The sequence below is a fragment of the Dermatophagoides pteronyssinus genome, unplaced genomic scaffold, assembly GCF_027571235.1.
Source record: "Dermatophagoides pteronyssinus isolate colony J.1.1.1.1 unplaced genomic scaffold, Derpt_VIB-CSIC_2022.12 sq0042, whole genome shotgun sequence".
Taxonomy (NCBI): Eukaryota; Metazoa; Arthropoda; class Arachnida; order Sarcoptiformes; family Pyroglyphidae; genus Dermatophagoides; species Dermatophagoides pteronyssinus.
Window position 1 is genome coordinate 98,747 of NW_027461565.1, and position 12,241 is coordinate 110,987.

General features: G+C 27.5%; 2 protein-coding genes across 6 annotated transcripts; both read left to right on the forward strand.

Annotated features, from left to right (window-relative positions):
* The first annotated feature begins 97 nt into the window (after positions 1-97).
* Positions 98-9,503, forward strand: LOC113793170 (uncharacterized). Of its 5 annotated transcripts, none has more exons than XM_075823949.1 (8): positions 98-515; positions 5,324-5,601; positions 5,667-5,801; positions 5,867-5,972; positions 6,034-6,438; positions 6,494-6,840; positions 7,286-8,670; positions 8,725-9,503. In XM_075823949.1, exons 2-8 carry the CDS (start codon positions 5,389-5,391, stop codon positions 9,023-9,025), a joined length of 2,892 nt encoding a protein of 963 aa, XP_075680064.1. In that variant the 5' UTR covers positions 98-515; positions 5,324-5,388; the 3' UTR covers positions 9,026-9,503. The 5 variants fall into 5 exon arrangements, with proteins under 5 accessions (XP_075680064.1, XP_027198973.2, XP_027198989.2 ...); XM_027343172.2 differs by having other exon boundaries at positions 5,349-5,601; XM_027343188.2 differs by lacking the exon at positions 98-515 and adding an exon at positions 4,401-4,523 and having other exon boundaries at positions 5,349-5,601.
* Positions 9,504-10,625: 1,122 nt separating this feature from the next.
* Positions 10,626-11,362, forward strand: LOC113792474 (uncharacterized). Its single transcript, XM_027342372.2, has 2 exons — positions 10,626-10,846; positions 10,910-11,362. Exons 1-2 carry the CDS (start codon positions 10,707-10,709, stop codon positions 11,265-11,267), a joined length of 498 nt encoding a protein of 165 aa, XP_027198173.2. The 5' UTR covers positions 10,626-10,706; the 3' UTR covers positions 11,268-11,362.
* The last annotated feature ends 879 nt before the right edge of the window (positions 11,363-12,241 follow it).

The following is a 12,241-nucleotide window of genomic DNA, read 5'->3' on the forward strand; positions in this document are numbered from 1 at the left end:
ATGAAAGGATATTGTGGTTATTTAAAATCAGAAAAAAAGCCACACGTAATCATCCTCCTCATTATTATTGAGTATTTATGTATGCTGATTGTACGTGAATCGTGAGTGAATTTTTTTTTTGCATCCCTGTGTGTGTTACACTTGTTTCTAGGCAAATCCATAACACTGCGACTACGACGACAACGAAGACAACAATAAAAAGAACAAATTTGCCTTGTGTGTGTTTATATCTATCGATGTTGATGAATTAAAAAGAAAATATAAAAAAAAAAGAATAATCGAATCAATCTTAAGAATTTCTTTGAATCGTTTTTTCCTACGAATTTCGAAATAAAGAAAATTTTCAAACAAATATCTGATTCAAAATTGAATTACATCCAATCGAATCGATAGAATCGTCTGGATTTATCTTCAAATCTTTTTTCTGTTTTGTTTGTTTGTTAATTTCATTGAATTTGTGCATATTGTGTATGTTTTGGATGTCCTCATCTTAAAATTCATTCGTCTTAAGATTCGTATGTATTTATTTAATCGATATAATAAAAATAATTCATTCGACTAATGTATACAATCCTATCGTTCTTTATTTATTTATTTAATAACTTTGTTATCCCTTTTTTTTCATATTTATATGTGAATGTATTCTTTCTCAATTACTTCATGTGGATTTTTATGCTCATTGCTTCATCTTTTTTCCAATGTGCATACATGCAACAAACAGTGAGTGAATCATAATAAAAATAACAACAACTTGGAAAATAAAGAAAGAAAAGCCTACGTAATAGAAAAAAAATTGTTATTATAATCGATCCAGATTTTCATTCAATTTTTCTTTGAAATTTACATCAATCATAAGTGTAAATTGTTCGAATTCTATTTTTTTCTGTTCAGAAAAATCAAGGTAAGCTTGATTGGTCTGCGCCTGTCCATTTCGAATTCTTTTCATTCACCCCCCTCCATGATAATTTTAATGTATCGTTTTTTTTGTCAATATTCTTTGCTGATAAATGTGACTGGATTTTTTCCAATTTTTTTTTGCATCGGAATCGAATGAGCATAAATATGGTATATATTTGTGTGTGTTTTTTAATATCCAGGAAGAAGGATTTTTTTGTTTGTTTCATTTGTTTTCGTTCTATAAATCCAGATATTACAAGAAAAAAAACGTTTATCTACCATCACACAATGATGATGATGATGATGAAAAAAATGAAACAAAAAAACTAAACGTCCAAATGTGGAGAGAGGGCTATATTTGATACGATTTTAAAATACGATATTCAAATGTCATCATCGTCATCAACAACAATAATGATGATGATGATGGAAAAATTGCCATTTTTATAATTTTTCACATTAAATTAGCTTGTTTTTGATATGACATTCGTATCGTTTGTTTTTAGTTTCACCATTAATGTTTTGGTTTTATCAGATTACCTTTTACATCATCGAATCACTGGTTGGTCATAGATTTTCATATAAACATTGAAACATTATGTTCATTATAAAAAATGTTTTTTTGTTTTGTTAGGATTTTATATTCATTCTATATGTGGGTAACCATTTTGATTTTAGTTGAAATCCGATATGATATTCAATGTTTAATTACTGTGATGACGTTCGTTATAATGTTGTTCCAAAAAGAATTCTTTTATATGAATAGTTTTCAGTCTTCATTCATGACGTATATATTCAATTGAGAAAAAAAAGTTATCAAATCAATCATATAATCATTGAATTATTGACTAATTTATCAAATGATTGATACTTTTAACAAAACAAAAGAAAAAAATGTCATATGATATGTTCATTGTTCAGTGAAAATTTCGAAAATCATGAATCGAATCAATAATAAAATTGATAGTTCGTTTGTATGATTTCTCTCTCTCAATTTTTTTTATTATATTAAAGTAAGCAAATAATAATGGGTACAATGTTGCAGAATTTTCGTAACTGTTTTTTTATATTTATTGCACAATGTTTATTTTCCTATTTGATAAAACCATTAATGAATTGTATATGTTTCATAATAAACCAAAATGAATGGTTCATCTATACATTTTTTTCTCTGGTTTTTATCGTTGATTTTTCGAAATTTCATTAGGTTTTTTTTCTTCTTCATTGAATTGCATTAGATATTAATGTGAAACAAAAAGAGAAAATGTTGATTGAAAATGAAAAGCATTGAGATTTGAATTGTTTGTTTTTTGTTTGTTTGTTTCACTTTTAATTTACCAAATTTTTGTTTTTTACCTTTTAGATGTTTAGTAGTCATTTTTTTTATCATTCAATTGAAATGAAATGAAACTCGTCAAATTGGTGAATTATTTTGCACTTCAACTATACTGATAACGGTTAATTGTTTGATCAATTTTCATTCATTTTATGAAACAAAAATTATTTTTTTTTCATAAAACAAACAAACTTCCTAGTTGATTTACTCTATGTTATCATTATGATTATTTTTGACAATGACAGTTAAGAAATTCCGGTGCAATAGTTGTTAAGATATGATATTTTTTTTTAAAAAATTCTTTGAATTATAATGTAATTTTTATTTATTTGTGAAAATTTTTCAATTAACACGAGTAGAAAGTGTGAATAAAAGTTTCATGTTTTGAAATTTTTTGGTTTGCCTTGATTTGCAATTCATTTCTTTCTATTCTTTATTTTTTTTGAATATCGTGGAAAAAATGGCAAATTTTTTGATCAGAAAAAAACTATTATATTTTTTTCAATCCTTTTTACAAAAAATTCACATTCAAAAATAAAGATCCATATCAACCACCTGTATATTTGGAAATTTTTAATACTTGGGTGTGTTTTCAAACCATACATATACACAAAGCATAAATCTTTTTCATATTTGAATATTTGTTGTTTGTTTTCTTCATTCTGATTCTTTCATTTATATATCAGTTGATTTTTAAATAGAAATTTCTGTTTTCTTCTAATTATAAAAAGCTGATGTTTCAATTTTTTTTTCGTTTGTTTATTTGTTTGTATCATTTCGATTTATCGATTAAGATGTGACATTCATTCTCGGTCATTGTATCATTTTTTTATACACTTTTTATTTTATAATGATGATGATGATGTATTTACCATGTTTGGTGGCTAAACCTTATGTATTTCATAATATACATTTAAAAAAAAAATCAAGTCTCTAGTTTTTTTTCAGAAAAAATATGATGATGTTGATGGATTTAGGCCAAGAGTGTTGATGATCATGATGTGTTTGTGTGTACAAATGCTGCTGCTCTTGGCTTTTTTAATGATAGAAAAAGTCGACTTTCTTTATCATTTTCTTTATTGATCACTTACTGGGACCTGTATGATTTTCTCTTTTATTTAGAAAAAATGATGATGATGATGATTCATGATGTTGTTCGTTCCTGATTCTCTTTATTCCATTTTTTTTTATGAGCAAAAAATTGGTCTCCTTGTTGTTGAATATAAATGACTGTCTCGTTGTTTGTTTTCTTTTCGTTTCGTTTTTAATTGATGTTGTTTAAAATGTTATCAAAGAGTTGTTTTGGCCTTCTTTTTTTCTTTGCTGTCTCTAAAAATTTGCATCCACTGAGATCCATAAATGTTAGCATGCGTTTTTTTTTGCATTTATGAGAGTCAATTTTTTTGAAGAATCTATCGTATTTGGGAATATTTTCGGTTTTGTTTATCCTTATTTTTGGTTTTTTTGTTTTGTTTATATTCCATTAATGTTTTGTTAGATCAACACAACGCCCTTGATTTATTTGATTTTTTTTTTTCGTTTTCATTTTCTATCCGAATCAATCGAAGAATCGAGAAAAAGAAAGTTATACATAGAATAGATAGATACTGCCACTAAAATCATAAACTTTGTTTTTGTTTTTCTCTGGTAATAATCTAAATAAAAACCAAAAATTCAACAAAAACAAAATTGAATTTATTTTTGTTTGATTTATCAGCTAAAAAATACAATTAATTTTGTTTTTTTCTCTATTCTTACGCCTTAATTTTGTTTAATTTTGTAATCATCTTTAAAATAATAGTTTCGGATGAAAATCGATTTTGTATTTCATCATTATGTAGAAAAATATTATTGGTTATAAAAAAAAATTTCGGTTATTACTTACTGTTCAATGGATAATCGATAAATGAATAATGAATATTATTTGCGATATATTGGATTGAATCAATTTTTTTTCGCGTGGGTGTTTTTTTTCCTATTTCATTATGTTTTTGTGCGTGTAATCATTCATGTAGTCATAATTTTTCATTCAATTTCTTATAAATTGTCATATGATTTCTTATTAGTTTTTTTCAGTTACGTATGCATATTTTAATGGGAGAAAAGCGATAAAAAAATGTGTTTGTTATATATTTAAATGTAGACGTAAAAAAAACATTACAAAACCAAAATTTATCTATTTGATAATGAACATGAATATAATATGGATAAATAATTTGTTTATGAAACAGAAAAAAAAATTTACTTTTTTACTTTGTAATATTGTGTATTGTCAATCCTATCGTCTCAGGTGAATTTGAGATTCTACTATCCTGATTTCTTATTACGATGTTTTCTTTCCAATTACTGATTAGTGTTTGGATTTAAATTTGAAACTATTTAAAATTTATTCTATTGTTTTATTTTCCAATTAAAAAGAGTTTATTTGATCTAAATTGATGCGTAGAAATTGATGTATAATAGAACATCTGTCTATCTCTATGTTTGTGTATGTGTGTTTCTGTTTGTATCTAATGGATACCATCTGTGTTGATTTTGATAATTTTTATTATTATTATTATTAATAAAAAATTTGACCTAAGCGCTATGTTTTTTTTTGCGTATAAATTATTAGATTTATAATATTCCACACTGTTGTTTTTTTTGGTTGTTTTTTTTACATCATCGTCATCATTATTTATTTGTCTATTTATCGACAAATAACCTTCTTGTGCTGCTTCTGCTGCTGTGTGTGCAAAAAAAAGAACACACGTTTGTATAACGCAATATCTTCATCTTGTTTGTCTTTTTTTTTGTGTTAATCAAATTTTTATTTTTAAAAACTTGATGATATTAGATGTATTTTTTTTTCTAATTTGATTTATATATGCACATATCAACAGAAAAAAAGATAAGATTATGAAATAAAAGTAATAGTTGTTGTTGTTTTGAAATTCGTTTAATTTAAAATTTCTTTTTAAAATGATTTATCATTATATATTAATTCTGATTGAATGAAAAAAAAATAGAAATATCAATTAATATTAATTGAAAATTTGTTTCATTTTCTTCAAATGAACAGTGTTGATGAAATTTTAATTGAATTGAAAGTTTTTTTCTTTAATATTTTCATTAGACCAAATAACATAAGCGTGTAACGAACCAAAAAAGAAAAAATGGTTAAAGGTGATATTGAAACAGCGATGATTAACAACAGTTCCAGTACCGTAATACCTGGTCAACAACAACAATCGAATGGATGTCAATCTTATCGGACCGGACAACAACAGACTAATGCAACTGTGAACGGAACAAATACAAATACTGCGACTGCCAATACTACTAATAATGGAACGGTAACCACCGATTTTCCAGATGTTTCCACGGAGGTAATTTATCAATTTAATTGATAAAACTTCAATTAATTATGAAATTCTCTTTGATTTTTCAAAAGTGTCCGTTATGTATGGAAAATTTGGATATCGATGATCTCGATTTTTTTCCTTGTTCCTGTGGATATCAAGTTTGTCGATTCTGTTGGCATCGTTTGAAAAATGATGATAATGGTCTTTGTCCGGCTTGTCGACAAGTATGTGTAATCATAATGTGTTTGTTTTTTAATTTAATTTTAATTTTTTTCTCTCTTTAAAATAGCCGTATCCTGATTCACCTATTCATTTCTCTGCGATCAGTATTGAACGTGTAGAAGAGTTAAAAAAGTTGAAAAAGAAACAAAAGGATAAACAAAAACTGAAAGACGGTAATTTCAATTTTATTTTGATTTATTTCATGTTCATATTGAACATTTTTTTCAAATTTAGGCAACAAACAAAATCTTTCAACGATTCGGGTTGTACAGAAAAATTTGTTGTTTGTGATTGGAATACCGCCACGTTTTACTCAGGAAGAACTGCGGAAAGAATTTTCGAAATATGGAAAAATCGTTAAAATGGTTATTAATTCATCATCGGCTTATGTAACATATACAAGGCCTGAAGATGCTGTTGCTGCCATTAAAACATTAAATGATTCATCTCAACAACAACAACAACAAACTGGTATTTCAATAACGAGTGGGACAAAACCATCTAGAAATCAATTAACTGCCAATGGTGGGATATCGACTTTTGGTGGAAGTATTTTAACATCGGTGAAAGCATCTTTAGGAACTACTAAATATTGTACACATTGGTTACGTAGTCAATCATGTCCGAAACAACCGGATTGTAAGCAAAATTATTAATTTTTTTCATCATTGATTCATCTTATATTTTATATTAGGCATGTATTTACATGAAATGGCTGAACAGGAAGCATCATTTACGAAAGAAGAAATGCAAGCAGGAAAACATACGGAATATGAAAAACGTTTGATACAACATTATCTTGATATTATTGCTTCAGAACGGGAAAAAGAAAGACAATTGTTACAACAGCAACAACAACTAACGATTCAGACCAATGGTTCAAAACCGACTCAACAACAAAGGCCATATTCTACAACTACTACGGGAAGCAGAATTTCGAATTCACCACCAATAGAACAGCATTTCCGAAAATCATCAAATGAACTTGGACAAAATTCAAATGGCGAGATATCTATCGATAATGATAATAGTGACCAAATGGTTAGTGTCCAAAATGATCGATTCATTGATAATGATTTGGTCAAGGAACGAAAGAAAAAAAGTTTCAATCATTATTATAATGATGGACAAATTCGTTATTCGAGTCGAGTATTTTATCGACGTCCACAACAACAGCAACAAAATGATCGAATTTCTTTATCGAAACGATCATCATTGATGTCGTTGGCTGGCAATTCCTATCAAAATGATAGAAATCGATATTCCTATTATGTTAAGCCAGAGAAAAGTTTTAATCAAAATGATTAGTACATGATAGCAATTTATTTTCTTTCAATTCATTACATTAATTGATAATATTTTCCAGATACATTAAAATCATTTTTCTCCCACATGATTATTATTAGATTATTGCGAATCTGTAATTTTTATTTTTTTTACTCATCATTTGGCTAATGTTTACTATTTTTTCTCTGAAATTTTTCAGATTGATGGCGATCCACAACGTTGGTTATCATCATCATCAGCAACAACATCGGTGGATATGGTTGAAAAAACCCAGGCCATAAAAATAATGCAGCATAATTCGTCATCATCCACGAATACAACAACAACAAATGGACATAATTCCGATTCTTCAAGTGGAAATTCGAGTCTTTCATCCACACCCAATCATCATCATCATCATACACATCATCATCATTCTCATCATCATCATGTTGTTGAATCTTCAATGTTTTCCAATTTTTCATCATCTTCATCGTCAGGAACTTCATCATTATCATGTGATGAAAGCAGCAGTAGTAGTAGTAGTAGTAATTCATCGACACCGGATAATATTCAACAACAGGCCAAACAACAGCAACATTGTGGTGAACAAGAATTATTACATCAGATAACCAATGAAGATGATAATGATATTGTATTGGATAACGATGATGATCTTGATTTTGATCCAATATCATTGACATTGGAAGCAATGTTAGGATCTACTTCATCTAATAATAATAATAATAATATATCGTATGTGAATGGGAACCAAACTAATGGCTTAACAAATGGTACAAGTATTGGTGGCAGCGACATGATGATTATTCAACCGAATAATAATCATGTTCATAATAATCTTGTCCAACATCAATCGTCAAATATGATGAACAACAATGGTAATGGTAGAGAGAATCAATCCACTATACAACCAGCAAATCTTTCACAACATTTTGGTTGTGATTCATTTTTGGAACAGCAACAAACAAATCAATTATTGAATCGTTTAGCATTGTTGAATCTTGGTAATAATGTTGAATGTCAAAACAATGGAAAACAGCAACAACCACCAATACCATTCAATTCAAATTCAAATGGTGATTCTTCGTTGTTTAATTCTTTATATTCTCAACAACAATCGATTAATAATACTGGATTTGGTCATCGTTCATCACCTTCACAGTTACAACAACAACAACAATTCTTTAATAATCAATCAGCATTGCATCAAAATCTTAGTCTTTTATCAATGTTACAACAACAAAAACAACAACAGCAGCAACAAAATTTGGATCATTTTTTACAACAACAATCATCTAACAATAATTTAGGTGGTGGTAGTAATCAATTTGGATTCAATCAAAATGGACTTGTTGGCAATGGTGGCGGATCATCGCCAACAAATAAATTACAACAATGGCAACAGCAACAAAATTCGTTGCGGCAATTGTTACCAAATGTCAACATCAAATTTCAACAACAGCAACAGAATGAGTTAAATTCATTCGGTCATCAGCAGCAGCAACAACAACAACAGATGCAAAATGGTAGTGGTCATCATCAATTTATGAATGGAAATGCTGCTTTCCAGCAACAATCACCAAGGTAACTAATTTGAAATATGATCATTGAATAAATTGATAATTTATATAATTCCAGACAAATGGTACAATTTTGGTCAAATAATGCCGGTCAATCATCGAATTGTTCATCACCATCTCCGAATAATCATCAACAACAATTACAACAGCAAATGTTGCAACAAAAAATGCATTTTCTTCAACTACAACAGCAACGAAATCAACAACAACAACAACAAAATAGTTTAAATCAATATTTATTCAATCAGATGTTATCGACAAATAATAATGCGAATCCAGCATCATCTAATAATGGTGGTGGTAATCCATCGATTAGACAACAACAACCACCACCAGGATTTAATGATTCAAGATTTTAAATCAACAATATTTTTTTTTGAAGAATCGATCGATCTATATTAATTTAACCGATGAACTGAATGCAATGAATGAATTACCAATTTATCCATCAACAACAACAACACCAACAACATTTATGATGTATCCACCTGCCCAATATTATATTTTCATTTGTTTCTAAATAGTTTTTTTTCTTTTTTGTTTCTTGACTCTGTCTTTGAAAAAAAAATCATTTGATTTTTGATGCATACAAATATTCAACAATGTTAATGACAATAATAACCGTAACAACAACAACAACAACGAAAAAAAACAGTAATGTTATCCGATCTTCAAAAAAATATTGATGATCGGATGTGGACAAATGTTGCATATGGCAAAAAACAAAAACAAATTTTGGATTTTACTACTATTTTAGCTTTAATGATAATTTTGATCGTTTATAATTATTGATTAATTAATTGATTATAAAAAAAATAACAATTACCTTTTACTCAATGTTTATCATCATGATGATTATCGTTTTCAATTTTTTTTTCGTTTTTTGTGTTGTTTACATACAAACACAAACAAACCTGATTTATGTCGATGCAAGTTTGTTTTTTGTTTTTGTTTTTTCGTCATCGTCGTTTTCCCCGATTTTTGTTTGTTTGTTTGTTAGTTTCGTGCAAAATGGGCTTTTTTTTTCTTTGTCCATCCATCCATCAACCATCAACCAACTATATACACTTAACCATACCAATCCCCCCACTCACACTCATCACTATTATACCGGAACCATATTTCATTAAATTTAGTTGGATCGATTCTAAATAAAAAAAAATAATGTAAAATTTTCTAATTGAATTCAATTGTTATTATCATTATTTTATTTGAATAATAAATATCAAATTATGATCAAATGAAATGGTTATTTCTTCAATTGTTATTGCTTACTTTTAATAATAATGATGATGATGATCAACAACATGATAATGGCTATAAATATTAAAACAATGCCAAAAAAACAAAACATGAACTTACCTATATGATTGCAAATTAATTATACAATTAATTAATTGATTGATTCGATAATCGATGATAAAAATAAAGATTTACAAATTATTGATTGAAAACATTGTTTTTTTCATTTCTTGTTTCTCGAAAAAATTGCAATCGAAAATTGTTTATTGCAAATCCAAAAACATCATTAGGAATTTGTTGACATTTTTCGAGAAAAAAAAATTCATTAAATGATATGACGTTGATTATGATGGTTGACAAAATTATCATCGGAATGTTACCCTGTGTGTGCGTTATGTTCATTGGATGTTTAAATGTTTTTTTTTCAATTTAAAAATGGTAAAAAAAGAAAAAATCTTTGGTGGGGAAAAAAGTAATGGGATTTCATGAAATTTACTCAATTCAAAGATATTAGAGATATTCAAGGTTTCAATTTCAGGTTTTTTTTCTAAATATTCGATCAAATAACAATTAGCGATCGCCTATTCAAATCTCATTTCATATTTCAATTTTCTCATTTCCTTTCCCCTTTTTTTCAAAAACAAAAATCATTTGACGTCATCCTTTCAGTAATATGATCGATCCGGGTATAAATATAAAAAGACAAAAAATTTGATGGATTTTAAATTTTCGTTTAAAAAAAAATTTTTGCTTGTTTGTTCTGTAACCGATCTAATCGTTAATTTAAAAAAAATCATCATGGCTCGACAATTTAATAATAATTATCTGATGTATATCACGATTTTTGTTCTGTTGATTTTAGTCAATAGTTTTTTTGTAAAACCATCACAATCAAGTCCTTTGCCTGCGATTAAATGTTCAATCAACGCACCTGAAACGTATGTTTACAAAATTTTCGTTTTTTTAAAGTTAAAAACTTTAATAATTTTATCATTTTACAGAAAAGTATTGCAGTTGAATGATGAACCATTTACGAATACAACTGAAACAGCATCGAATGACGATGATGATGATGAAGAAGAAGCCGATGTGACCACAAGTGAAACTACAATCGATGAATCTACGACCGAAATTGAAGATGATAATGATGATGAAAATTCTACCACACAAGATTCAATTTCAGATGATGAAAATGATGATGATACGGATGATGAGAATAATGATGATAATGAAAATGGCGAAGGTGATGAAGAGAATAACGATGATGCTGCGTCGGATGATGATAATGCTGATGCGGATGATGATGGCGTTGCGGAAAACGATGAAATTGATGAAGAAACGGAAACCGATAACGAATGATTTCATATTAATTTTTAAAAAAGAATTTTGATTTATAATTTTTTTTTTAATTTTAATGCATTAAATTTATAAGAAAATAAATTTGTTTTGTTTTTTTCTCTTTCGGGTCAAAAATATTCAGCAAAATCATCGATATGCGAAAAAGAAAATTCCTGACTAAATTCTTGTTCATAGTCATCGTAATAATCATCATAATAATCATTGAATATTGATGAAAAATCATCATCATCAAAAAATGATGATATATAACAATCAGACAATCCTGACGTTTTACTGTCTTCAATATTGGAATGATTTGGTTGATGATTATTGGTATCCATAATTTGTTCATCTTTTTTATCATCATCATCAAACATTCGATTCCAAATGTTAACAATATATTCTAAATTTGGTTGAATATTTTTTTCCAAAACATTGTTTAAATATCCTGTAACATTATTCACCATATCGGCCATTTTATCTGTCATTCGATCTTTTTCAAGTTTTTTTTCAATTATAAGTTTTAAAAATTTTACAAATGAATGAATCATTTCTTGTCGATGTTTCTGTAATTTTTCAAGCATTTGATTACGAAAATTAATCATCAATACATCATTGTTATCATTCGATGATAGACCAAAACTTTCCAATATTTCAATAAGATCGATTGTTTGTTTATTTAACGAGAATATTTCATCCAACCATGTTGAATTTTTTTCTACAGGAATAAATTTTCTTCAATAATTGATCAATTTGTAATGAACATTTAAAAAGTTTTTTCATCGTTTTTGTTTGCTGTTTAGGATCAAAATATTTTGAAGAACAATTTGTATCCATCATTTCATCATGAATATTTTTATCATAATTTTCGATTAATTTCTGAATTCTTTGCCTTGCTTGTCGACCATTCACTAATACCGAATACATTTTTTAAATCGTAACCAATAATAATAATAAAAAGAAAAGAAAAGAAATGTTGTAAAAATGGAATGTAA

Coding starts and splice junctions, on each gene's coding strand:
- LOC113792474 (XM_027342372.2), top strand. CDS start 10,707: ATGGCTCGACAATTTAATAATAATTATCTGATGTATATCACGATTTTT. Junction 10,847..10,909: donor TCAATCAACGCACCTGAAAC/GTATGTTTACAA, acceptor ATCATTTTACAG/AAAAGTATTGCAGTTGAATG.
- LOC113793170 (XM_075823949.1), top strand. CDS start 5,389: ATGGTTAAAGGTGATATTGAAACAGCGATGATTAACAACAGTTCCAGT. Junction 5,602..5,666: donor TTCCAGATGTTTCCACGGAG/GTAATTTATCAA, acceptor ATTTTTCAAAAG/TGTCCGTTATGTATGGAAAA. Junction 8,671..8,724: donor TTCCAGCAACAATCACCAAG/GTAACTAATTTG, acceptor ATATAATTCCAG/ACAAATGGTACAATTTTGGT.